The 27957-nt window shown below is 37.2% G+C and overlaps 1 protein-coding gene across 1 annotated transcript; it reads right to left on the reverse strand.

The window, feature by feature from the left end:
- Positions 1-264: 264 nt before the first annotated feature.
- Nfu1 (NFU1 iron-sulfur cluster scaffold) lies at positions 265-27807 on the reverse strand. The gene is given in 9 exon segments (XM_020177433.2): positions 265-435; positions 2913-3087; positions 8877-8937; positions 11923-12037; positions 17417-17469; positions 17472-17482; positions 20641-20776; positions 24774-24874; positions 27671-27807. Coding segments are annotated over 9 exon segments (759 nt in total). The 5' UTR covers positions 27733-27807; the 3' UTR covers positions 265-390.
- Positions 27808-27957: the final 150 nt, after the last annotated feature.

A 27957-nucleotide genomic window follows, 5' to 3' on the forward strand; every position in this document is an offset into this window, starting at 1 on the left:
TAGCTATCTCCCAAAAAACTAAGCCATTTTAGAATATTTTAAAAAGCATTATCCCTATTTACTTCTATATTTAAAAAAGAACAATTAAATTAGATAGGGGAAATATATTGTAAATTGCTTTAAAGACTATGCAAAGAAGACACCAGAAGAAACAAGGAACAAAAATAAAAATATCCTTGGATAAAATCCATGTGTACAGAAGATGACTCAGGATGTTATAAATAACTCATATGAGGTGAAGCAAAATGCAATATTTATATATAATTCTCTGAGGAAAGGAAATATTTTATTAATCTTCAAGTTTCTTAGTATATTAATAATAAAAGCTTGGTATATGTTATCAATAAGTCCAACTGTTGTGCCCCCCACAACCTCAAACTCCAGATTATTTTAAGGTGAGTTTGCTTCTTTTTCATCTGATTCATCGTCCATTACCTAAAATCAAAAAACAAACAAACAAAAAAGAAAATTTAAAAATCAAGAAAAAGACTAGAAACTGCACTTTTCTTTATTTTAATATTACTTGCCTACATGAAATAGTCTATAACAGTGCACGGCAATCCAATAAGAATAAATCTATCAACAGCCCCAAGGCACGAGTTTGAATTATAAACTGGTGCCCCAAGAAAGTAAAAGCAAAATGTGCGAAATAATTAGAAGTCTGGTCTCTGTTCCTTGTCTCAAAAGAGGCTTCCAGTAGCAAATCTCATCTGGGCAAAGAAAACTATAAATGAGTAACTATTATTCTCTAGTCATAAGACTGACATGAGTAAGTTTGTATGCTTTTGTTTCAAAAGCATTTTCAATATTCTACTTGAATATATTCTGTACAGGTAAAGCAAACTACTGTAAATATTTTTTCTCAGAAAAACATAACAAAAAAAGTAAGAAAAAATCAAATTAAATCAAAACCAAATATCATATTATCAGCTAATTATTTTGGTGTTATTCAAATAAAAAATAATTTTAAATCTTAAAAAGTATGAAGATTTTCAGGGAAGAAAAAAATAAAAATGAATACTTAAAAAAGATGAAAAGGTAAGCTGGGCACCAATGGCTCACGCCTGTAATCCTAGCTATTCAGGAGGCAGAGATCAGGAGGATTGTGGTTTGAAACCAGCCCAGGACAAATAGTTCGCAAGACCCTGTTTTGAACAAAAAGGGCTGGTGGAGTGGCTCAAGGTATAGGCCCTGAGTTCAAACCCCAGTACTGCAAAAAAAAAAAAAGAAAAGGTTAATCTTTCCATGAGTTAATATATTACTCAGATACTTTTATACAAAGGAAGAGTTATATAAACCTGTGAATGTTTTTTTCTCCTCACCACACTACTACAATTAAATGGCAATTCATGTTTATAATCAAACAGTATGGGCAGGAGGCATGGCTCAAGTGGTAGATTGCCTGCCTAGCAAGGGTGAAGCCCTGAGTTCAAACCCTGGCACCATCAAAAAAGAAAAGAAAGTAGAGAAAATCATGAACACTATTCCTCTGGAGTGGCTCAGTGGTAGAGTGCTTGCATAGGGCCCTGAGTTCAAACCTCAATGCTGGGAAAAAAAAAAAAACAGTAAACAAGATAAAGTCCAAATTAATTATTCCACCCTAGACAAGTAAAAAGAAATGTTTCCCTTTTTGTTAATCCATCGAAGTGTCAACTAATGCAATCTTTTTAAAAAGGCATATGGGGGATAATAAAACAAAAATAAGTTTTAAAAAATCTAGATAAGCCAGGCATGGTGGCACAGAAGTCCCAGCTATTTGGGAGGCTGAAGCAGAGGGATCACTTGGAGCCCAAGAATTGAAGACCAGCCTGGGCGACTTAGCAAAATCCCATCTTGGAAAAAAAAAAAAAAAAAGTAAATGGCTATTAAAATATAGATGAATTTTGTTCTGAACAGAGTCAATCAATAGAAAAAGAATTCTCTCATATATTCTCTTTTGGATTGAGTAAAAATGGGTATTTTACTTGCAAGGAATTAATATGTAAAATCCAATTTCAGCAACATCCAATTCAAAGAAGTTTGTAAATGAGCTCCTGTTTTATACAGAAATATTCCTAAATACGGAATAAGAATCCCCAAATACTTATTTAATACAAACTATGTAAAGGATATTTGTAAGACATAGGATTAGTTGTTACAGAGAAATACAAAGGCTTAGATATAATTTCAAGTCTTTCAGGGAGTTATGAGTAAACATAACACTAAAACAGACACACAAAAATAAGCTTTGTACAAAAGTACAGTTTACTTTCATGCAGAAGACTGATAAGATCTTCAAAGAGAAATTGGTATATTTTGGATCAAAAAGATGGATTTTAATACTATTCAGCGTTAAGTGATTTGCAAAGGAGCTGGAAGGAGATGCCCTCTCTTTAAGGGTACAGAATTACTTAAGGAGTTTTCTCAAATTTCTCATTTCTACATATTCCTTTCCCTCCTTGACAACCTCTCTCATTAGGCCATGCCTCATGGCTGAGAATCACTGCAGTGAGAGTCACTATGACTGGTAAGAAAGTGCTGTGCTGTATTCTTTACATATGTTGGGACAGGAAAAAAATCTGACATGCTGTAAATAAAACTATAGCCCTACTAAGTTCTCCGTTTCGCTGTACAACAAAGCATGATTCCTCTATGAGTTCTTTGCCTATGTGACTAGGGACAAAAAGGGCTGAGGATATATTCAGTGGTAGAGCACTTGCCTAGTATATCTGAGGGCCTGGGTAAGATTCCCAGGAGAGACACAAAGACAGATATTCTAGGCAGTCACAACACTAAAGTTACTTCTACAATAAAGAGGCTTCAAGTCTGATAAAGTGACGAAACAAAGATCTTTCCCTTGGTGAAAAGTCAGGTCATAAATTTCTTTTCATTTATCTTACTATTAAATACAAACTGTCACAGTATTGTCATACCTGTTCTACACCTTCTACTTCTGGAATATAAAACTGTAGCATGTTCTGAATCCCATTTTTCAGAGTAATGATTGAACTGGGGCAGCTGGTACAAGAACCTTGGAGTTTCAGCTGTACAATGCCATCTTCAAAGCCTTTGTAGATTACATCTCCTCCATCTTCCTGCACAGTCGGCCTGTAGCCACAGAATGTTTGGGATACATTTCAAACAATAGAAATTTTCAATGAAAAATTTAATACAGCTCAAAGCTTAGATTTTATATTGATAAACTCACAAAATCGAGTTACTAGTACAATAGAGAACAGTAACTGGGCTCTTGTTTGTAATTTAAATTTTTTAACTTTCAAATAAAATGCCACAATTCATTCATACAAGTATTTACTTATTATATTTCATCTTGCTTATTAATAATGTTTTCAAGCATTTAAAATTTCCAATTGCTAATAATTACTTTGACAATCTAAGATATACTTATTCACTTATTTGACAAAGGAAGAGGGAGACTGACAAATGATAACTTCTCTCTTTTTTTTTTTTCCAGGCAAACTTTTCATTGAAATATAACAACACAGAAAAATGCATAAATTGTATATACATATTTTCACAATTACATTTGTAATTATCGCTCATACTGAGAAACAGAGTAGTGGCACCCCAGAGTTACCCTTTACTTCTATCTAACCATTCTCCTAAACAAGTGTAACCATTATCCTAATTTCTTTTTTTCTGAACACAAGGAACACCTTTTATTTTACTCTAAGAATAACTTTGAGATATCAGCATTAAAAACAACAAAGCCTTACAAATGTATTTCTTCCCATATCCTAATTTCTATTGCCACTGATTAGCTTTGCCCGCTTTATAAAATTCATTTTACAATTTATAAACATAAATCCTGTTTTAAAATCACACAGTATTTACTCTTCTGTATCTGGTTTCTTTTTAAGACTCATTCGTGTTGAGTATGACTACAGTTCATTCACTATCACATGGTATCACCCTAAGTTAAAATGCCAGGATTTATTATCCATTCTGTTGGTGGATAGATATTTGGGTTAACAACAGTTTTTGGCCATTACAAAGAATGTAGCTATGAAGATCCTTGTGATAGTCTTTAGGTATGCACATCTACTGGGAATATGCGTAAGAGCAAAATTGTTGGATCAAGAGTATGAACATATTCAGATTTAGTAATCAATGACAAATATTTTTTCCAAAGTTACATGTGGATGAAAGTTCCTATTGCTTAACAAACCTCACTACTAGCATTGTCAATCTTAATGATTTTAACCATTCTAGTGGATTTATAATGATATTCCATTGTAGTTTAAATTACAATATTCAAAATGAGTAAAACGCCTGAGGACTTTTTCATATGTTTAGTGGCCATTTGGCTACTGTCTTTTGTAAAGTACTTGCTCCAGTCCCTATCAGATTTTCTTTTTATTGTCAATTTGTAGTTCCATACATACACTATAAAATCTTCTACTCTGTGTTTTCTCTTTTTACCATAAATGGCATCTTTTGACTATGAGGAAGTCATAATTTTACCACAGTCTACTTTATATCTTTTCCTTGATTTCTCTTATCTGTTTTCTTGTGTCCTAGTGGAGGGGGGAAAGGGGAAGTTGCCTAGCCAAAGATCATGGAGATATTACCCTATTTTAAATTTCCTTCTTCAACAATAGGGTTTTTTGTTAGTTTGTTTTAGATTTTGCAGTACTGGAGATTAAACTCAGGGTCTTGCTCATACTAGGTAAATGCTCTACCACTACTGAGCTACATCCCCAGCCTAACTCATAGGTCTTTTTTTTTTTTTTTTGGTGGAACTGGGATTTGAACTCAGATCTTCACACTTGCAAAGCAGGCATTCTGCTGCTTGTGCCACACCTCTAGTCCATTTTTCTCAGAGATGCAGTCTTGTGAACTATTTGCCAGGGCTGGCCTTGAACAGCGATCCTCCTGATCTCAGCCTCCCAAGTAGGTAGGATTGCAGGCATGAGCCACCCATGGTGCCTAGCTCCATCAGTCTTTTTGAAGAGTACTGCTTAGCTTCTAAATATATGGAGATTTTTACTAACTTTTACTGATACCTAGCTTAATTCCATGGTAGTCAGAAAACAACATTCTTGGAGTGGGGATGTATTTTAGTAGTAGAGGATTTGCTTAGCATGCTCCAGGTCCTGGTTTCAATCCCCAGCACCCTCTGTCCTCCAAGCCCCCAGTGTTCTCAATGGTTCAATCCCTGAAATTTGTTAAGGACCACTTTATGATCCAATATAATTTGTTTTAGGACATGTTTTACATACACTTGTAAAGAATATTTTGTTCTTATCAAGTACAACATTCTACATATGTCAACAATTTAAGCCAGGTGCTGGTGGCTCACACCTGTAATCCTAGCTACATGGGAAGCAGAGATCAGGAGGATTATGGCTCAAGGCCAGCCTAGGCCAAAAGCGAGACACTATCTCAAAAATATGCAACATAAAAAGGAGCTGGTAGTGTGGTTCAAGGGGTGGAGTGGCTGCCTAGCAAGCATGAGACCCTGAGTTCAAACCCCAGTACCACCTCCCAAAAAACGTTTATTAATCATATGTTCAAAACTCTCATATCTTTTCTGATTATTTTTTCATGTGCTTGTTCTACATGTTATTGAGGGAGAAGTGTTAGTCTCCTATTATAATCATGGCTTAACTATGTCAGTCTTCATTTTGAATCTATGTTATTAGGTACATGTAAGTTTCAGAACAGCATGTATTCCTGATAGAAATTGCCCTCTTCTTATTAAAGAGCTCTCTTTATCTCTAGTAATGTCTTTAGCTGTAAGGCACATCTTTTTCTGATATCTGTACAACTGTATTAACTTTCTTTTATTCATGCTTTGAATGCTATACATCACTCCATCTTTTTATTTTCAACCATTCTGTGTCCTTATATTTAAGGTATCTATCTCTTGTAAGTAATACATTGCTAGTTCTTCCACACCCAGTCTAACCATATTTTTTGTTAACAACCTATATACATTTAAATGTAACTACCAAGATATTTGGGTTCATATTACGATCTTGTCATTTGTTTTCTCTCTGCATTCTTTTGGATTTATATTTTATTTCTCCCCTATATTCAGTTGTTTGTTATATAATCTTTTACCTACTTACTTTTTCCCTGCCAGATACCCACTTAGTTTCTTGGACTCTATTATAAATTAGTACTTTTATCATTTTCCAAATAACGAGAAGACCTTAGAGCACTTCCACTTACACCCCCATATTCAGGCCATGTATTTTAGTATGATATATTTCAAATCCCTCAGGACAGTGTAAGACCTTTCTGCTATATTATATCTCTGATTTTTTTCCTCAACTTTCCCATTTTCTATTGATCTATATTCTGACACACAAATCTACTCTTCAGTTTCATCCAATCTGATGTTAAAATAATCAAATGAGTTCTTAAATTCAGCTACTGTATTTTTAGTTCAAGAATTTACTCCTTTCAGAAAGACAAAGGCCACATTTTTTCTCATATATGGAAGACGTATCCAAAACATAAACATATACACAAAAACAAACAAACATGACCATATACAAACTTATGCAGAACATGTCTGTAACAGTGGAAGTTCTCTATGGAACTCATGGGAGGAGGGAAGGGGAAAGAGAATGACAGAGTGTCAAGAATATCGGAATACGTAACATCTGTGCAGGTAGAGGACATAGGATATATATTCAAGGCTGTTGAATAATAGGGAGTGGGAAGGAAAGGGTAAGGGAGAGTGATAGAGGCATTGAACTGACCAAAGTAAAGTATATTCACAGCAGAGATACAACCAGAAACCCCTGTGAAAAACTGACTTTGGAATGAACAACTAAAGACAGGACTGTAAAACAGATTCATTGGGGTGGGGATACTTGTGGGACGGAGTGGGGAAGAAATGCAACAGATGAAGGTAAGGGAATATGGTTGATGGGCTTCATGTACATGTATGTAATAGAAAACTGAAATCTCTTTCAATTGTTTTAAGAGGGGTGGGGAGAAGGTTGGGGGGGATTAGATGGTGGGGGCAATCTAACCAATGTACAATGTAAACCTATTCCGAGCTGTCACAATGAATCCCCCTATACAATGAATATACCCTAATAAAAAAATATATATATAAAGAACTACTACTTCTTTTCTTATTGATTCTGGTTCTCTGATAAAATTCATCTACTTTCTTGAACATTTTAGCTCTAATTATATCTGTTATCTGTGGATCTATTTTATTTTCTCTTGGTCCAATTTCAAGGTATGCCTTATAATTTTTGACTGAATGATAGACACTATACAAAAAACTAAGGAGACTCAGAATTATACTACATCAGAAAGAATTTAGCCTATCTTATAGCAACAGCTCAATTTACTCTGGAATTAAGTGACTGAATATTAGACTACAGTTCTGAAAGCTTGGTCTACCTCTGGTTTACCCCATTTCAAGGGTATAGCTTTCCAAGAACCTGGATGTTTCTTGAGGTCCAACCTCCTTGACACATCCTAAACTACAATTTTTGTCCCCACCCCGGCACTATAAAACTGCCCAAACTGCTTTGCTTTCCAACTACTTTTTGTTTGACTTAGCCTTTTCTCCTACACAGCTACAAATAAGCAAGTCTCTTAGGAGAAGAACTTCTGAGTGTTAGGTTTACTTTTCCTTCTTTTAAGTTATTTTTATTAATAAATAAAAATATGTGTTTCTTATGTACAACATGATGTTTTGAAATATATACACTGTGAAATGGCTATTAAATCAAGCTAGTTAACATATGCCTCACATACTTACCATATTTTGTGGTGAGGACTTTTAAAATCTATTCTCAGTAATTTTCAAGACTATAAAAATTATAGTAACACTGTTATTAACCACATAGGTTTACTTAACTCCCTTGCTTTCTGGGATATGGGCCCTACAAATTAAGACTTTGCTGGTAACCCAGAATTTTAATGTCTGCCCATCGAAACAAATTTTCTGAAAGCTGAATGGTTTCTGTGATTCTTACCAGCTGTCCTCTGTCCAAATTCTTATATTCTGGCTTTATGCCAAGAATCAGCAAATGGCCCAAGGGAAGCTGTAATGGGCTTTGTTTCTCACCAGGGTCTAGCACTCGAACCTTGGTTGCTCTGGCAGTCTCTAATGCCATCATTTTTTTAAAACATGGACTCCTGGTCCACTGCAAGCAAAAGTAGAAGTCTGCTATTCTGTAGTCATGTCGGCTTGCACTTCACGGCAGCTGCCTGGCATGCGGGCACCCCCTTCACAGTCCTTGCAAATACCAAAATAATTTGGTATTATAGAAATAGCAAAAATAAATTGTGAAAGAAATTTCTTTTTAACTATTTAACTAGACCAGGTGTTTAAAGTTCTTTTTTGTTTTTAAAACAAAAAGCATTTAAATTCAATTGTTGGGGTTTGTTTTCTTTTAAAGCAAATCCTTGTCTAATCTTTGTTCAAGTCTTTGCTTTTTTGTTTTGTCCTAACATCTTACTAATGTAAAGGATACCATCAGCACCGTGTTTATTTATTTCCAGTGGCCAGCATTTGGCCTCACAGTTTTCTGTGATGTGTGTGGCACCTAGTCTACAGCTAGTTCCCACTACTTTGGGCCATCCACTATGACATCCTGAGTTAAGAACATATACATATGGCTGTGACATTTTATTCTTGTGTTAATGGCTAACCTATTAAACTAGGCTGGTTGGGGTAGGCAGTTTTGGTTTATGGGGTTTTGTTTTTTAAAAAAGACTATTGGAATTCTAAAAAAATAAATAAATAAATTCAATTGTTATAGTTACCTACTGGGGTTTATATTAACTTGTGCTTATTTTGGAACTCTATGATAATCTCATGGGAAAGTAAAAGTATATTGCTATAATGAAAACTGCCTCTGAAGCACTTGATTTGAGGTAAAGGGAGGAGAACATACCGTATTCTAGTATCTAACAATTCTTTAATCATTGCCACAACTTCATCATCTTCTTCAGAACCTAGATACAATCATAAATTTAAAATAACAGTGAAAACTTTGTATGTACACAAGTATTAAAACTGAGTAATTTTTACTTCATGGCTCATTTAAAACATAAAGCACAGAATTTTGTTAGAAATGTGACATAGTTGATCTGGGGGAAACACAGGATTCTCTAAAGAAAAATTAAGGATTAAGGAATATTGATCAACTCAACACTTAGTAATAAAGTTGAGTAAAGTACCTTGATCTAATAATCACGTGAGGGCTAGAGATTTTTAAAGTAGGTGCGCTATCATTTTTGTATGGATTGGTCTTTGGCCAATTTATTGATTATTTCAGTTGCTTGGTTTGCTGCTATTTCTAATGCTGTGGAGCAAGCACCCTTGCTTATACAAGCATGCATCAGTGCACTTTTGCAAATATATCCATGGCATATATCTGTAAAACATTTCTTTCTTTCTTTCCTTCCTTCCTTTTTCTTCCTCCTTTCCTCCCTCCCTCCCTCTCCTCCTTCTTTCCTTCCCTTCCCTCCTCCCTTCCTCCCTCTGCTTCCTTGTGAGGTGCACAGAATCAAACCCAGGGCTGTGTGTTTGCTAGGCAAGAGCTCTACCACTGAGCTAAACCCTCAGCCCTAGTTCTGTACATTTTTAATTTTGGAAGATGTAGTCAAATTGATCTGAAAAAGATACTAACTTTATGTATGTATCCATTAAGAACACATAGTGGGAGCTGACAGAGTAGCTCAAATGGTGGAATGCCTGGCTAGCAAGTATGAGGCTCTGAGTTCAAACCCCAGTACTGCCAAAAAAACCCCCAGTACACCCCTAGTACTGTTGTGCTAGGGGTGTAGCTCAATGGTAAAGTCTGATTCCCAGTGTTGGGTTTGATCCCCAGGACTGCAAAACAAAACATGGCTTTTCTTTTTCACTTTGGTTATGATTTATGTGTATTTTGTTGGGGAACAAACCACCTCTCACAGGCTAAGTATATTCTCTAGCCAAGTTTAGGAAGAAGTCATGTGTTATGAATTTATTCAACAAAGGATTTATACCCAGAATTTTTTTCTTTCTTGGTGGGGGCGGGGCACGGTGGTGGTACTGGGGTTTGAACTCAGAGCCTCATGCTTGCTAGGCAGATGCTCTACCACTTAAGCTACTCAACCAGCCCATATACCCAGAACATTTTTAAAAACCTGCTTAACTCAATATAAAAAAGACACATGACTCAATTTTTCTAACTGGCAACAAACGTGAACAGGACATTTATTGAAAGGAAACTATGCAAACCTTATGAAACTATGAAATCTGTATAAAAAGCTTGAGACTCAGCATTAATAAAGGAAGTGAAATAAAACAAGACAACATTTTATACCTCATATATTTTTTTCCTCCCACCCTATGTTTTCCCATTCACAATACAGATGAGGCACAGGATTGAGGTGAGTATGGGTGTATATGAAATGGGTTTACTTTCCTCCTCTTTATCTGTACAGCCAGTATAAGAATATATTGGTGATATATATATATATATTTATACACACACACACACACACATACATATATATATATATATATATATATATATATATATATATATATATATATATATATATATATATATATATATACTTGTTGCAGTGGCTCTTGCCTATAATCCCAGCACCAGGGAGGCTGAGCAGGAGGATTGAGAGTTCAAGGGCAGCCTGAGTTACATTCAGAAATTGAGGACAGCCAGGGCTAAAGGGAAACCCTGTCTCAAAAACAGAAAAGAGTAAAAGGAGCAGGGGGTTGTGTCTCAATGGCAGAGCATACACGGATCATGCATTAGGCCCTGGGTTCCCAGCAGCAAAAAAAGGGAAGGGAAGAGGAGGGGAGGAGAGAGGAGGGGAGTCAGTAAGAGATAACAAAGGTATAGAAAATAGAAATTCTTATCTACTGCTAATGTACACGTAAATTTGTTCTTATGACACAGTAATTTCACTTCTAGGAAGGTATACTACAAAAGCTCTCCATATATTCCACATATACACAAGGTGACTTATATAAGGATATCTACTAGAAATTAGTACAAACAGTTCACTGAACCAAAAATAAAAGAAAAAATTAACTACAGTTTATTCATATAATGGAATACTATTCAGCACTTATAATGAAAAAACTAGAACTGTATTTTTTAAATGGATATATTTCAAAGATATCATACTCACTGAAAAAGGCAAGCTATAATATAATACAAGTTATTTAAAGGTTAAAAACAAAAACCAAAAGCTGGGCATGGTGGTGCACACCTAAATTCCAGCACTTGAGAGACTCAAGCAGAGGGATTGCAAGTTCCAGACCAGCCTGGGCCGCATAGCAAATCCATGTCTTAAAAAGCAAAATAACAACCAAAAGAACAAAAACCATTAGTATACATTCCCTACAGGCATACATGCATAGTTAGTATAAAAACAAACCAAGTTTACACTTACACACATCTGTGTAGAAAGGAAAAAGGCATAGAAGCGTAGATACATTAGCTGTATCTTTAATAATTTACATAAAAATGGATCTAAAGCAACTATGACAAACAGTGGCATTTGTCTGATCCTCAGCAACACACACACACACACACACACAACACCCGGTAAATCTGAGGGGAGGACAAATTATTACCATCACATGATCTCCTGCATGTTCAAAGATTTCCGTAATTGAGGGCTGGGAATGTAGTTGAGCATCAGAGAACTTGCCAAACTATGTGCAAAGCCATAGGTTTGATCCCCAGCACCACAGAAAAATAATTTTTCATAATTGAAAATTTTAGTTTTATATAGATACAAATTTACGTACAAATTTTCAAAAAGGGTAAAACAGTACACCTGAAGTTTGTCTCCTTTGCAATTGACTCCAAAGTTAAATGATAAAATCTATATTCCTTACCACTCTGAAATCAATGCAAATGTGAACAAAGTAGAAAAGTGTAAAAAAAGATAGATATTAATTACTGAACACAATGTTACCTGCTTCTCCTGAAGGTGTCTCCTCAGTAATTAGGGGCAAGCCAGATGCAAAGAAGTCCATAATTGTTGCATAAATATCTGGCTTCAGTAAATTCCAGTCTAATTCTTCATTTTCCTAGAAACACACAAAGGAAAATGCTCTGTTTCTGGCCAGGACAAGGACAAATTCAGAACACTCCATTGTATCTTTCAAGCATCTTTTCCTGCATACATCCTATACTACGCACAGCACTCATTTCTGGAAAACACAAGGCAGTTCCAGCTCTTTAAGAGGGACTTTTTAAAATGAGTTCAGAGACACAACAGAATATTCTGTTATTTGTTCATTTACTCTCAAACTTTTATTAAGTGTATGTATCATGCCCTATTAGCATTAAAATAATTAAAATAAGTAAATGACATTTTATATTACGAAGGGAGTTAAAATATTGAATAGATTCTCTGTCTTTAAAGAAGATAATATAGATAATCCCACTCTCTTAAGGAAAATAGGGTATAACAAACATAAAGGACATTTCATAACTATTCAAAAAATTCAATTTACATGTATTTCTTAAAGAGTATTGAAAAATTCAAAGATGCTGTAGAAAGAAGACCAATCTGCTAGAGGATCTATGGGCTGTCAGCAACGTTGGCATCACTAAGGAAGACTCCATATTGTTTGATCTGTGTGCCTGGCTAACTAGTTCTTTCTATAAATAAAAAGATAGGATTAGGAAATACTTAACTAGTAGAAATACCTAGAAAAACAAAGAAACATACTTTGTTCTAATTTTTTTCAAAGGAAAGTTCTTTAGGAGGAAAAACTGTGAATTATGGCCAAGACCCAGGACGCTGCTAACTAGAATCGACACTTAAACACTTGTCCCTTGTCCCTTCCTGTTATTGCTTATACTCTCTCTACAACAAAATTAGAGATAAGGGCAAAATAGTTTCTGCTGGGTATTGAGGGGGTGGGGGGGAGAGGGAGGGGGCGGAGTGGGTGGTAAGGGAGGGGGTGGGGGCAGGGGGAGAAATGACCCAAGCATTGTATGCACATATGAATAATAATAATAATAAAATATATATATATATATATATATGGAAATAAAAAATTTAACAGCACAAAAATAAGTAATCCAATTAAAAACGTGCAGATGGTTTGGATAAACACATCTCAAAAGAGGAAATTTTAAAAAACATGAAAAATGCTCAATATCATTAGCCTTCAGGAAAATAAAAATCAGAACTATAATGACATATCATCTTACCCCACTTAGAATGACTATTATTTTTAAAAATGCCAGAGAGGATATGGAGGAAAAAGAATTCCTGTACAATGTCAGTGGGAATGTAAATTAGTATAGCTATCATGAAGAACAGTATGGAGGCTCCTCAAAAACCTAAAATAGATCATCCATATGATCTAGCTATTTACTTCTGGATATACAACCAAAGGAAATTAAATGAACATACATACCAAAGTGGTACCTGCATGTCCATGTTTATTGCAGCAATACTTAAAATAGCTAAGATATGGAATCAGCAAAAAAAAAAAAAACACTGTTGATGGAATTGGAGAACATCATTCTGAGTGAGGTTAGCCTGGCTCAAAAGACCAAAAATCGTATGTTCTCCCTCATATGTGGACATTAGATCAAGGGCAAACACAACAAGGGGATTGGACTATGAGCACATGATAAAAGCGAGAGCACACAAGGGAAGGGTGAGGATAGGTAAGACACCTAAAAAACTAGCTAACATTTGTTGCCCTTAACGCAGAGAAACTAAAGCAGATACCTTAAAGCAACTGAGGCCAATAGGAAAAGGGGACCAGGAACTAGAGAAAAGGTTAGATCAAAAAGAATTAACCTAGAAGGTAACACCCACACACAGGAAATCAATGTGAGTCAATGCCCTGTATAGCTATCCTTATCTCAACCAGCAAAACCCCTTGTTCCTTCCTATTATTGCTTATACTCTCTCTACAACAAAATTAGAGATAAGGGCAAAATAGTTTCTGCTGGGTATTGAGGGGGGGAGCGGGAGGGGGCGGAGTGGGTGGTAAGGGAGGGGGTGGGGGCCGGGGGGAGAAATGAACCAAGCCTTGTATGCACATATGAATAATAAAAGAAAAAAAAAAAAAAAAAACACTGTTGAAAACTGAGTCAGCGTGGACTAAAGGGGATACTTTCTGGTTGTGAATTAAGAACCAATTTAGAGACAGTAAATGAAAGGTAAGATAAGTGGGCACTGCTATGGATACAAGCGTGAAGCTGTTGATATGTCTAGTGATTGGGAAAAGAAATTAGTTCCGATTATATATATCATACACATATATATATATATATCATACACATATATATATATATATGTACATGTGTGTATATATACAGATATACAACAAAACACATGTGTGTACACGTTTTGCTTTTTTGAAACAGGGTTTCACTTCGTAGGCCAGGCTTGCGATCCTCCTGCCAGGCCTGGCCACTACACCCACCATAGACAATATCTTAATACATTATTTGGACCATGGAACAGAATGCTCCCACAGATCTTCAGTAAATAGTAGGCTCTACTGAGTAGAGAAAAATTGGTAATAAAAAAAAAGAAAAAGTCAGGCATTAGTGGCTCACACCTGTAATCCTAGCTACCCAGGAGACAGACATCAGGAGGATCACGGTCCAAGGCTAGTCAGGACAAATAGTTCAGAGACACTGTTTTGAAAATACCCAATACAAAAAAGGGTTGGAGGAATGGATGAAGTGGTACAGCACTTGCCTAGCAAGCATGAGCCATTGAGTTCAAACCCCAGTACTACCAAAAAAGATAAAAAGAAACAAAATTCTGAAGTTGTCTAAATAAAAAAAAAGGCAGCATATAAACTGCAAATACACATATAGAATTAGAAAAATAACATACATGATGTCTCAAGCAGGGTTAAGGGAGAGAACTGACCAAAGTAAAGTATACTCACAGCTGGGAAACATTGAGAAACCCCTTTAATATTGACTTTGGAATTAATAATGAGAATAGGACTGTAAAATAGTAGAGTGGGGGGTATTGGCGTGGGGGGGATGGTGAAATTGGGAGATGAAGGTGAGGAAACATGGTTGATGGGTTTCTTATACATACATGAAACAGAATGATGAAACCTCTTGCAATTGCTTTAAGTGTAGCAGGGGAGGAAGGAGGAGATGGTGGGGGCAATCTAACACGTACAATGTAAGGATATTAGGAATTTTCGCTATGAATCCCTCTTGTACAAAGAAGCCTATGAATTATCAATTAGAAATCAGAAAGGGAAATAGGTGATCACTGTAGAAATCAAGTAAATCAAATAGTTCATGATGAGAAAGCAGATCAGGGCCAGAGGGTATAGTTCAGTGGTACAGCACTTGCCTATTATTCTTGCAAGGCCCTGGACCTGATCCTCAGCACTGAAAAGGAAGAAAGGGAGAGAGGGAGGAAGAAAGAACTGAAGAACAAAGACTGACCAGAGTGTACAAATTGGTGAAAGTTAGGGATCAGTTAAAATAAATTTGTTCACCATAACCCTTCATTTGGAGGAAACTATTAGAAGCCTAAAATTTTAGTTTAGAAAACTTTATATTATTGTTATGTTTTATAAAAAAATTATCTTGCAGTGGTTCATACCTGAAACCCCAGCTACTCAGGAGGATTACGGCTCAAGGGCAGCCCAAGCAAAAAGTTAGCAAGCCCTCATCTCAACATATAACCTGGCATGACAATAATCCCAGCTACAAGGGAGAAAAAAGTAGGAGGACTGAGGTCCAAGACCAGCCCAAGCAAAAACACAAGACCCTCTCTGAAAAATAACCTAAACCAAAAGAAAAAAAACTGGGGGCATGGCTTGAGTGGTAGAGTGCTTACCTAGCCAGCACAAGGCCCTGAGTTCAAACTCCAGTACTGAAAAAAAAAAACTTTTAGTACCTAGTATGTACTAGTCAGTGTTGTAGGTGACCTTAACAAGATGGACAATCTTTATCTTCATAGAGTCTACATTCTAGTGAAGAAAGGAAATACAGGCAATAAAAATAAAATATTACTGAGTGGTGTTAGCAAAGAGAATAAAACAGGATAATTAGCTCCAGTAGGGAGTGTTATTTTAAGATGATCAAGAAAGGGCTTTCTGAGAATTCAGAACAATGAACACTTTATACAGCAAATAAAACCATTTTACAAGTGGGATATCTACAAGACTATCCATGCCACTAGGATTGCCACTGAGGAGGAAAGTCTCACTTCAAACACACGAGTAGTTACACAAGTATGCTGCTGGGCTAGATGTAATACATTGTAAACCTAGTGTGCTCACTTTCAAGGCACACCAAGAACCCAGAGTAATCCTTTAAAACTACTTAGGGGGAATTTCATAAATGCTTTGATTTTGACATAATAGAGGGTAGTGACTTATGCTCAGTGTACTTATAACAATTACCAGATTTAAAAGGACACATAGTTCAGATTTAAATAGTTCATTTCCTATGAAACATCTTAAATTTAAAAATGAAACATCTTTTTTCTACCAGATACTACCTCAACTATGTTGTTGGAACAAGTGGCAAGTTCAGCTTGACTTTGTGACACTTAGAGGTTAACCAAGTGCTGTCATTACAGTCCACTGCTCCTACCTGTGAGTTGAGGGGTATTATTGCATGATGGGGGAGATGTGTGTACACACATACAAATGCAATTTATTATACCCGCACATATCAGAAGAATGAAGACATTTCTCCTTTGAGAGTGGGCACTTATATAAACTTATTTTATATAAAATATGTACTTGTATATTTTGTTCATAAAATTAGACTTGTTCCCTTTTGTATTCTATCAACTGAGAATAAAAATCAGTAAAAGGAGTACTTGGGAGCCTAGTACTAGTCCTGCCAAGGTTGAGACTCAGGTTTCTCTTCTGAAAAATAAGCCGTGTGGACTACAATTAATTTCAACTTAAAAATGTTCTTAAATGACTAAATGTTAGAATAAATGTCATCTGAGATTTTTAACAACTGTATGTGTAAAACATATGAACAATAGAAATTCTGAGCTGGGCATGGTGGTGAACATCTATAATCAAAGTAATAAGGATGAGTGCTGAGCCAGGAAGATCAAGAGTTCCAGCCTGAGCTCGAAAGAGAAACCCTGCCTTTCAAAAAAATGGAAAGTTGGAGAGGGGCATTGGACCAAAAAAACCCACAAGTACTTCAAGTCTATTTTATTTATTTATTCATTCATTCGTTCGTTCATTGGTGGTACTGGGGTTTGAACTCAGAGCCTCACACTTGCTAGGCAGGCGTTCTACCACTTGAGCCGCTCTGCCAGCCCTTTTTGCTGTTGTATTTTCGAGACAGGGTCTTGTGAAGTATTTGCCTGGGCTGGCTTTGGACCAGGATCCTCCTGATCTCTGCCTCCTGAGTAGCTAGGATTATAGGTGTGAACCACAGGTGCCTGGCAGTGTAAGTCTTATTTTATGCAATACTGTATATACCTTTGTGACAGTGATGAAATCTGGTCCAAAGAAGACACTTTTTACTCCTTCATCCTAAATAACTGCCTGTGAATATAGAAAAATAAAAGGTAATAAAATGTTTAGTTGTGAAAAACTTAAACATACACAAAAGTAGAGCAAAAAGTAAGGAAGCTTCATGTACCTGTCACTAGCTACAACAATTATTCATTCATGACCAATTTTGTCTCATCTTCTTCCCCTCCAATCCCACCACCAGCTATTTACCTAAAAGAAATGAAATCGGGTGCTCCACAAAGACTTGCACGTGAATATTTACAGCAGCTTTATTTATTTCATACAAATTTTTTTGGTGGCACTGGTGTTTGAATGCAGGCCTTCATGCTTGCTAGGCAGGCGCTCTACCACTTGAGCCATGCCTTCAGTCCTAGCAGCTTTAATTTTAATAGTCCCACCAATGCCTGAAAATGTCTATCATCTGTTAAAAGAATAAACAGACTATGGCACATGCACAAAATGTAGCACAACATGACCATAAAGAAGAATGAACTGTTAATAGACACAAAAGTGAGGATGGCTCTTAAAAGGCTGCCTGAAGTAAGCTACAAAACTTTTTTTTTGGTGGCATTCGGATTTGAACTCTAGGCCTCATGCTTGCTAGGCAGGCGCTCTATCACTTTAGCCCTCTGCCAGCCCTTCTTTGTGTTGTAGCAGTAGGTATGTCTTAGTATTTTGAGGTCTCATGAGCTATTTTCCCGGGCTGGCCTTGAACCTCGGCCCTCCTGATCTCTGCCTCCTGAGCATTTAGGATATAGGTGTGAGCCACTGGTGCCCAGCACTTTTTTTTATTCATTCAATCAATTACTCATTCATTCAGCAAGTATCTGGACACTTCTGGGGGCTTGGCTCTGTATGAGGCACTAGGGAGAACAGATGAGCAAGACAGATTGGCCTGTTCTCAGGAGCTCACATTCCGTTGACAGCAAACATTCCCTAAAGCAACAAACACATTAAAGCAACAACAAGTTGTTTGCTTGACTGATGCAAAACTGTGAATTCAAGAAACAGGCTATTTTATTCCCTTTCTTTTTTTTGTGATTCTGGGGATTATACCCAGGGCCTCGCGTGTGCCAGATAAGTGTCTGTCACTGAGCTATAGCTCTGGCCCTTTGCATTTTTTAAAATACAAAATATGTGAACTCATTATTGATGAAAGCATTTCAAACAATTCAATCACTCCTCCCAAATCCTACAATCCTGGGTATCAGTTCGGTGTATACATCGTCCAGGCATTTGTTGTTTTGTGGGGTTTTGTCTCAATGTGTATATTTCTACATTGTACTCACTATTTAATAACTTGCTTTCTTCCTTTAACAGTATGTATGTCTTAGGAAAGTAAATATGCTCTTCCTCATTCCTTTTAATATTTGCAGGCTATGGACAAAGTTCACCTAATTCTTCCTATTGATGAATATTCAGGTTGTTTACACTTACTATCATTACCAATTAATCTACAATAAACTTCCCTACCATATCTCATGTACAAGTGTGGATGTTCTTTAAGGTAATGTTTTTGGAATCTGGCATAGAGTTGTGAAGTCAATTATGTAGTGACCACGGTTTTATTATTTTATTTAATAAAATAAAAACTGAACAGAAACAAAAGGAAATGAAAAAAAGGAAATATAAGGATGCATTATCTATTGTAAACATAAAAATTATCATATCAAGTGTTACAAACACACACACATGTGCATAGCATTGCAGTACCATGTAAGACATTTCTTATTGTGGCTTATATGAAAAAAGTGTGAAAGCCCAGGTACAGTGGCTCACACCTATAATTCTAGCTACAGGAGGTGGAAGATTGTGGTTTGAGGCCAGCCCAGGCAAAAAGATTAGCAAGATCCCCACCCCCATCTTAACAAATAATCCAGGAGTGGTATACATGACTATGATCCCAGCTACACAGGAGGCATATGTAGAAGGATCATGGTCCAAAGCTACCTCCTATCAAAATCTCAAGCTCCTACTAAAACTAAAAAAAAGGGGGATGGAGGTATGGCTCAAGTCCTGCCTAGCAAGTTCAGGGCCCTGAGATCAAACCCCAATATCACCAAGAAAACAAAGAAAGAAAAAAAAAAGCCTGAGAAATAAATGCTCTCAGGTATATTCTGAGAAGTAGGTTAAGACACAGGAAATATGCATATTTAATAACTAGAGATCTAAAAACCTTATTTCTGAGCTTTATCTCTGGCTTCCCTAAGTGAGACACAGAAATGACTTTCAGAAATCCTTATCTATGGTTTATTCTCCAAATACCCTTGGGAGTGAGTATCAGGATCAGGTTACCAAAAATTCTACTTGAAGCTGGGGTGCTGCTCAGTGGCAGAGTATGTGCATAGCATGCACAGGCTCTGGGTTCCAGCCCTCACCCCCCAACCCCCAGTCAACTGAGACAGATTGACTCCAGTACTTCTTATTATAAAGTGTCTTCAGCTATCAGTTCAAAAGAGGTCCATCCACAAATGTTTTCATTTGTGCTTTACCACCTGACATACATTTAAATATGTCTTTGATAAACTTCAAAACTATCCCCAAAGACTAGTTAAAGAAAAAAAAAATGCTACATCTGGTAACTGCTATCATTAATAGTTCTGAGTGAAATATTTTAGAAACGACTTCATTTTGAAGCATCTACAAAGTTGGCTACTCTTAAGAAACAAAATAAACAAGTTTCCATTGTTGTTAAAAATCAAAACTTTTGATGGCTAGGGGAAGCTCAAGTGATGCCGTCCACAGGGCCTGAGTTCAAATCCCAGGACAGACAAAAAATAATTTTTTTTAAAAAATCAGAGTTTTAAAGATTTGGAATGGTCATTTACCGTGATTATCAATTTGGTGGGTTTTTTCTTAAATAAAAATATAATTTTCTAATGTATTCATGGTACATAGTTCTCAAATACATCACTTCAGGAGAAAAGCTCCCCCTGGCGCTGCAGATGGGACTCAAGGCCTTGCACATGCTAGGCAAGTGCCCTACCACTGAGCCACACCCCCAGCCCAGGAGAAAAGTTTTCTAATAACAACTCTTGTTATTCTTAATTTCTTACCTAAAAAGAAAGTGTTCTCGACAGTGAAAAAAATGCAGTACCCCTAAAATGCCATAGCTAAATAAAGCTGTCTCAACCCCAAAGTCAGTTATTTATGATGCTTGGTAAAAGCAAATACAGACAGTAACATACCTAGCCAGAGGGGAGCGAAACGCTGAAGCCGGTGTGGGAAAGTCCATGGTCCTTGTCTCCAGAACCGGCTTTCCTGGTATGAATTTTAAGCTGTTGGGATTTGGGGTATCTTGTGTTTGAATAAACATGTATCGCACTGAAAAAGATAAAGAAAGAACATTATGCCAGAAGAGAATAGTAGTAAACAAGTTTATGGCCCATGATGTACTTACATTCAGAGAACCAGAAGAAAAATTGCAAGAAAAAACCAACCCATAAAGCTTTATTTCCAAAGCTGACAAAAATAAGAATTTACTAAGAAAGAATATATTTAAGATAACTGCAAAGGATTTTATATTAATAGTATGATTATTTAAACAAAATATATCTATTTTGTGGCTTGGTATCAAAGGCTGTCATAGCTCTAATCATAGATTATTATCACCATGACATTAATAATATACAATGTTATAATCTCTTCTTTCCAAAGTGCTGCCATTATTTTAAAGACAATAGAGTTGGGCTGGTGAAGTGGCTGAAGCGGTAAGAGCACCTGTCTAGCAAGCATGAAGCCCTGGGTTTAAACCCCAGTGCCACCAATAAATAAAAACAATAAAATTAGCCATTTATAATAACAGTAATTACAGATATTTGTTTGCTTATTATGTCAGATAAAGTGAAGTGCTTTAAAATGTGCTTCTAGCTTTAACAACCCTATAAAGAAGGTACTATTGAGCTGGATATGGTGATACACATCTGTAATCCCAGCACTCAGAAGGCTGAGGCAGGAAGACTGTGAATACATATAGAGACCCTGTCTCAAAAACAAAAAACCACACAAAAATAAGAACATTTTTTTCCATTTTACAAGTGAAAAAAACAAGGTTAAAAGATGTTAAATTACTTGATCATGGGGCCGTTAGTAACAGTGTAAAATATCACATCAGTGGAAACCTAAAAGAATTACTTTCCGGAATATGTAAAAAGTATCTAAAGGCTCATTTCTTACATATTTCTTCCAGAACCATGATTAGATTTAGAATAAAGTCCTTAAAGCAATAAACAGAGAACAGAAAGTATCTTTTAATTTCTTACCTTGTTGTTACAACAACTGGCAGGAGAAAAGAATAGCATTAGATTTTTTATGGTTTTAAAATGATTCAACAGGGCTGGCAAATGGCTCAAGTAGTGGAGCACCTGCCTGGTAAGTGTGAGGCCCTGAGTTCAAACTCCAGTACTGCCCAAAAAAAAAAAAAAGCACGAGAAAACCTACTAAACAAACCCTATTTATTATGAAATAAACCCGAGCAAAAACCATTTTGCACTTTGAAGCAGTGTATTTGAATAGGGTGACAATGACAAATAAGAAATAAAATGCACTGAGTATGCATCACACGCTGGCCATGGTGCTAAGCACCTTATGTGGATCGCATCATTTAAACCCTCACATTCACCCCCAGAGGAGAGGCACTGTGTTTATCCTCGTTTTTTCTTGTTTCTTTGTAATGATGAGAATCATACCCAGGAGGGCTCCGTGCATGTTAGGTAAGCTCTCCACTGCTGAGCTATGGCCCCAGCCCTATCCTATTCATAAATGAGGAAAGCAAAGCTCAAAGTCATTCAGTAAGCAACAGCACCAAAATTCGAAGCTGGATAATGGTCTAGTGCTGATTCTTTTCTTTGTTTGTTTTTTGGTGGGATTGGGGTTTGAATTCAGGGTTTTGTGCATGCAAAGTAGGTGTTCTGGGGTGGGCAGAGTGACTCAAGTGGTAGAGCACCTGCCTAACAAGCATGGGGATCTGAGTTCAAATCCCACCACCACAAAAAAAAGTAGGCGTTCTGTTGCTTGAGCCACAGCTTCAGTCCCTAGTGCTAACTTGTGACTATGTGCATATTGTCAGTCCTTACCTATTAGTGCCAACCATCCTGATAATACATTTAAGATCAGGCTTGATATCCTGTCATTATCTACATACCACATATTTTATGAAAATTTTCAAAAGCAGTAGTTTCATTTTAAATTTGCAAGAGACCTAATTTGGCAACACATATGGCTGGTATCATGTTAGGCAAGTTGTTATACACAGAGCCACATCCCCAGCCCAGCACTGCTTTTCTTAACCAATAGGGAAAAAGTTCTAGTTTATGACAGCTGAGAGTCATTTCCTAGATGATTTTAAACCATTTCCTAAATGAAGTAGAAATTGAAACAAGATGTACATTTTGCTTAAGTTACAGCTGTAATTAGATATCAATTACTGACTTAGTCACAAGTCAAAGCCTGAAAAGAGAAAAATAGGAAATGATCAAACCTCCATGTTCAAGCACTTCATTTAAAACACTTACATCTCCATCCCAGATATTCAGGAGGCACAGATCAGGAGGATCACAGTTTGAAGTCAGCCCAGACAAAAATTTAGCTAGACTCCATCTCAAATAAATAAGCCAGGCATGATGGTGGTGTGATCCCAGCTGCCAGGGATTGTAAGTAGGAAGACTGCAATCTAGCAAAAAAGCAAGATCCTATCTGAAAAATAACTAAAGCACAAAGGGCTCGGGTTGTGACTCAAGTGGTAGAGTGTCCCTAGCAAGCACTAAGGCCCTGAGATCAAATCCTCGTACCACCAAATAAATAAATCAATAATCAAATAAAAATTATGCCTCCAACCAAGATATTCCTCTGAAAAATCTTTGCTACAAGGGAATTTTTTTTATTTAATAAAACATTAAAGAAAAAACTTCATTACTTTCTGTATATAAAGGACAGCAAGGTTCTTTTAACCCTAGTTCTGAACCAATCATTTTCTTGCAGTCTTAATAATTTATTGGTAACCAAAATCTGAAGCATGAGGCACTCTACCACTATTTGAAGACTTAAATCTGCCTTTATCTTTCTCCATGCACTGTAAAACTAACTTGAATAGCTATTTAATAAAATAATTTCAATTATAGTCTAAATTTGGTTTAATTAGGTATTTTTAAAAAATGACTCCTACATTTAGTAGCCAGAAAGATGTTACTGAAGGTGTCATGAGAGACTAAGATATTTTTTCCTTTTATACTTGGTACTACCTAAATAGGTAGGCATATGCTCCCCACAATCTAGGTCAGTGGTGCTTAAAGTCAATGTCTGTGACTGAACTCCATGGGTTTGCAATTTGAAAAGCCTAGATGACCACACATATCAGTCCTACAAAATGTAAGTTTAAGTAAAGTAGTCTGACCTGCTGAGTCACTCAATATTTACATCTAAAGTTTTGTGACTCTAGGAGACAGGCAAGCCTGCAGACTTCTTGCTCTGTGTACCGAACAGGTAAGATCTCCACCCTGACTTAAGTCATACCCTTATCCATTGTCAGCCTCATTCCAGACTAGGAAGGTGTTCAACGTAGAGATGGAAAGAGAAACAAGCTGAATCCCTATGCTTATAGCTCAACAACAACATACAGGTAGGCATTTATACACACACATACACACATACACACACACACACACACACACACACACACACACAAAAACCTCTCCCCAAGATTCCCTAACAACATTACAATGATCATGTTTCTTTTTTTTTTTTCCTTTTGGCAGTACTGAGGATTGAACTCATGCTTGCTAGGCAGGCACTTTACAACTTGAGCCCATCATATTTCAAATATTTTAAAATCCTATCTATCTATCTATCTATCTATTTCAGTATGAAAGAAAATCAAGGCAATAAGATCCACAAGACTGTCAATACCACAATAATTAATTTTGACAAAGAAAGAAAAACTACATTCAAAATCTGATGTCAGAAGGTAAAAGCACAAATTTAATGATTTTAGAGATTTTTTTAATCAAAATAAGGAAAGCAATAGCTTAAAAAGCATATTATTCTTTGAAACACAAATTCATTTATAAACTTCCTTTTACAATATTTCCATTTCAGAAATAATTTTTAAGCAACTCATGCAGGGAATAAGTTAACAATATCTGAGATTTCATAGGACATAATTACAATAAAAGATGGTGTTATGACAGAAAAAAACTACCCTATTCTATTTTTATAATCCTCTGACTAGAACATTTACAGACTCATGTCTTTTATGCTCCATAAAATCCTAGTACAGTTCCATTAGTGTCTGAAACATGATTTGCTCTAAGAGGTCAAATCTTACCTGTGTTACATAAGGCTCCATGTGGTAGGAAAAGTGGTCTTCGTAAAAATTGATGCAAGGACTGCTTTTTAGTGGTGCATGGATTCATCACATGACAGAATCTGCATATTAAAATAAATAACAAATGATGTTTTAAGAGATTTAACCTTTTCAAGTCAGTTACTACTTCTTATGTTTAAAAAAAGACATGTAAAATGTAAACATAATTACAGAGCTGACTTTTCCACCTACAATATTATTTCCACTTGCTCAGGCAAGTAATACAAAAATTTCAAAAACAGGTAAAAACCAAATTCATAGACTCAGTAATTGGAAATACAAAGAATAATATAACATCCAGGTGTAAGAATACATGTATCTATATTAAGTGACTTAAATCCACAGCCCCAGAGTCAACCATGCATAATGGAAGAAAAGAACCATAGACTTTTACTTTTTTTTTATTTTTTGGCAGTACTGGGGTTTGAAATCAGAGCCTCACACTTGCTAGGCAGCACACTTACTGCTTGAGTCACTCCACTTGCCTTTTACTTCTTAAAAACTAGGTAATATAACACGGCTGAAAATCGACAAGGAGAGAAGCTTTATGCACTGAAAAGTCTCTCTCCTTTTTGTCCCATACCACTATGTTACCTAGAGATAACCTACAATACGTGTTTTTAAAAGTACAGACTAGGGGTGTAGCTCAGTGGTAGAGTGCCTCTGTAGCATGTTTAGGGGCTCTGGATTTGACTCCTGGCTCCAAGAGGGGAGGAGAAAAAAAAGTACAGGACAAGAATCTCTAATCAGAAAATCTGAAATGCTCCTGAATCTGAAAGTCTGTGAGCACTGACAAAATGCCATAAGTGGAAAATTCATGCCTGATCAGCAGGCACACTGAAATTACCTTCAGGTTATGTATAGGATATATATGAAACATCTATGAATTTTGTGTTTATACTTGGGTCCTATCCCCAAGATAGCCTATTATATATATGCAAATATTCTAAAACCCAAGATCTGAAACACCTCTGGTCCCAAACATTTCAAATAAGGGATACTCAACTTTTATTTCAATAGTCAATAAGTCTAACAGAAATTATACTATCCTCCAAACTGCTAAAACATTCAACAATCTATACACTGGAAACATGAGTCCAGTGTTGAGACTTAATTTCACTCTGATAGAGACACGTTAACTGGTTCTTTTTTATGGCTTTGACACAAAAAGGGAGAAAGCAAAAATAACTACTAATGGAAAAAGAAATAAAAGGAGGCTCAAGCAGTGAAAAATTTTAGGGCCCTGACACAAGTTAAAGTCCAGTTTACTTTGAAATATTGCTATCCATTACAACTGTCACTTCATAGGCACTATGGAAGAATTTCAAGCACAGGACTCATTTTGTGGTCACACACATGATCACTTCTTCAAAACAAAACAAAACAAAAAAACATTTCTCTGGGTCCTTTCAACCTCAAATAGGCAGGAAGCAACAAACAGGCACATTTCCTCTTACAAAACCTGATTTCTGTTTGTCACAAAGAACAAACGAACCCAAAGTAAATGGACCGAATAGAGTTGGCACTCAGGATTCAGGAGAATAAGAAAATAATTATTAGTAACATTGTGGAACAACACTAAATTGGGAAAATCAAGGAAATTTGTGAAGCAATGACTGCCACTCCCCATGCTGCTCCAAACACTTGTCGCATGAGGTCTGTCACCACAGTTACAGCACTGTAACTAGCATGCCTTTCTTACTTGACTACAAACTTAGTAAGGGGACAGACTGTCTTCATTTCTATGTACCCAGCAGCAAGCATGGTGGCCTCACTTCCTCGTTTTTAAAATGAGGTTAATATTCATAGTTACTTCATAAACACTGGGAGGGTAATCCATACTATCCATGTGGCATGCTTAAGCCAGTGCCAGAGCAGGCCCAAGTGTGCACTAAATTATAATTAGAAATTATAATTATGTAAATATGTGGCCAACAATGAATGGGGTTCAAGATTTGGGATGAAAACATCTTCCTCTATAGCTCACAGTTACATCTCCAGACAAATGAGCTGGAATTTGGAAGCACTGGAAGACCAGTCTTGCTATCTCTTCAAACCCAGGGAAAAGGCAACAGCAAGGATAAATCTATTAAGCCTAACAGAAAGCGTGAGCTGAATGACCGAAGGAATGCACGTAGAACGAGTTCTTCTGTTCTTCTGTGACCTTACGATTTCTGTGGAACGCACTGAAACTTCTAATGCTCAAAATGTCAAGATCTCTGTTTGGTCTTTTTCTCCAGAAGTAAAATGAGGGTCTGACACCTACCTACCTAAGTCTTCTAACAAGGTTGACAGCTATCTCTTGGGGAGTGAAACTCAAAGGCCTTGCTCTGGAAAGGGATGGGTGGAGGACTCTCCCAGTGGGCCTAGGCAGTGGTGGCCGGGAAATCAAGGGTGTAGCTTTTCCTCCGAGTCCCATCACTTAGGAGCTGTGTGACCCTGGACGTGTCACAACACGTCTGCTTTCTGGGCCTCGCTGGGAAAGCGAGGAAATAAGACAAAGTATCTCTTCCCTTCGGTGCAACATCTGATTTTGAGTCACTGCTCTGATTCAGAGCAGTGAATGCAAGTGGTGAGGGGCTGGGGGGCACACACTGTAAGGCCAGGGGGGTCTCTGACAGCTCTCCCCTCCCATCCCCCACCATCACCCAGACCTGGGGCCTCGGAGCGCCGGGACACCGCGCAGAGAAGCCTCGCCCACCGCCGTCCACCTCATGTCAAGCCCGGACTGCGGCGACATGGGAAGGACCAGGGCTCCATGAGATGCACGACCCCCTCCCCTGGAGAGGGCGGCGACCTGAGCTTCTCCCGCTACGCCCAGCTGCACCCCTCTTCGGAGCTCCGTGGCCGTCACCTACCGCCTACGCAGCCCGGCGGCAGTAGCCGCAGCTCCCCAGACCCGCAAGGCGGTGGCCGCCATCGTGTTAGTCCGAGAGTGCGCAGCCGTGGACAGACCGCCTTCGCAGCGCTGCCGAAGCTCCGCGCAGGCGCAGACGGGCCGGCACCGGGGCGGGCGTTCGGAAGCGCGCCCCCTACAGACCAAGGACGGCGCTGTTGTTGAATCTGGCAGTCTGCCAGCTAAGGACCGCAAAGACGGGGTCAGCCTGAACCAGGCAGAGATAAATCTTTGCTTATGCATGCGCAG

The sequence above is a fragment of the Castor canadensis genome, chromosome 12, assembly GCF_047511655.1.
Source record: "Castor canadensis chromosome 12, mCasCan1.hap1v2, whole genome shotgun sequence".
Taxonomy (NCBI): Eukaryota; Metazoa; Chordata; class Mammalia; order Rodentia; family Castoridae; genus Castor; species Castor canadensis.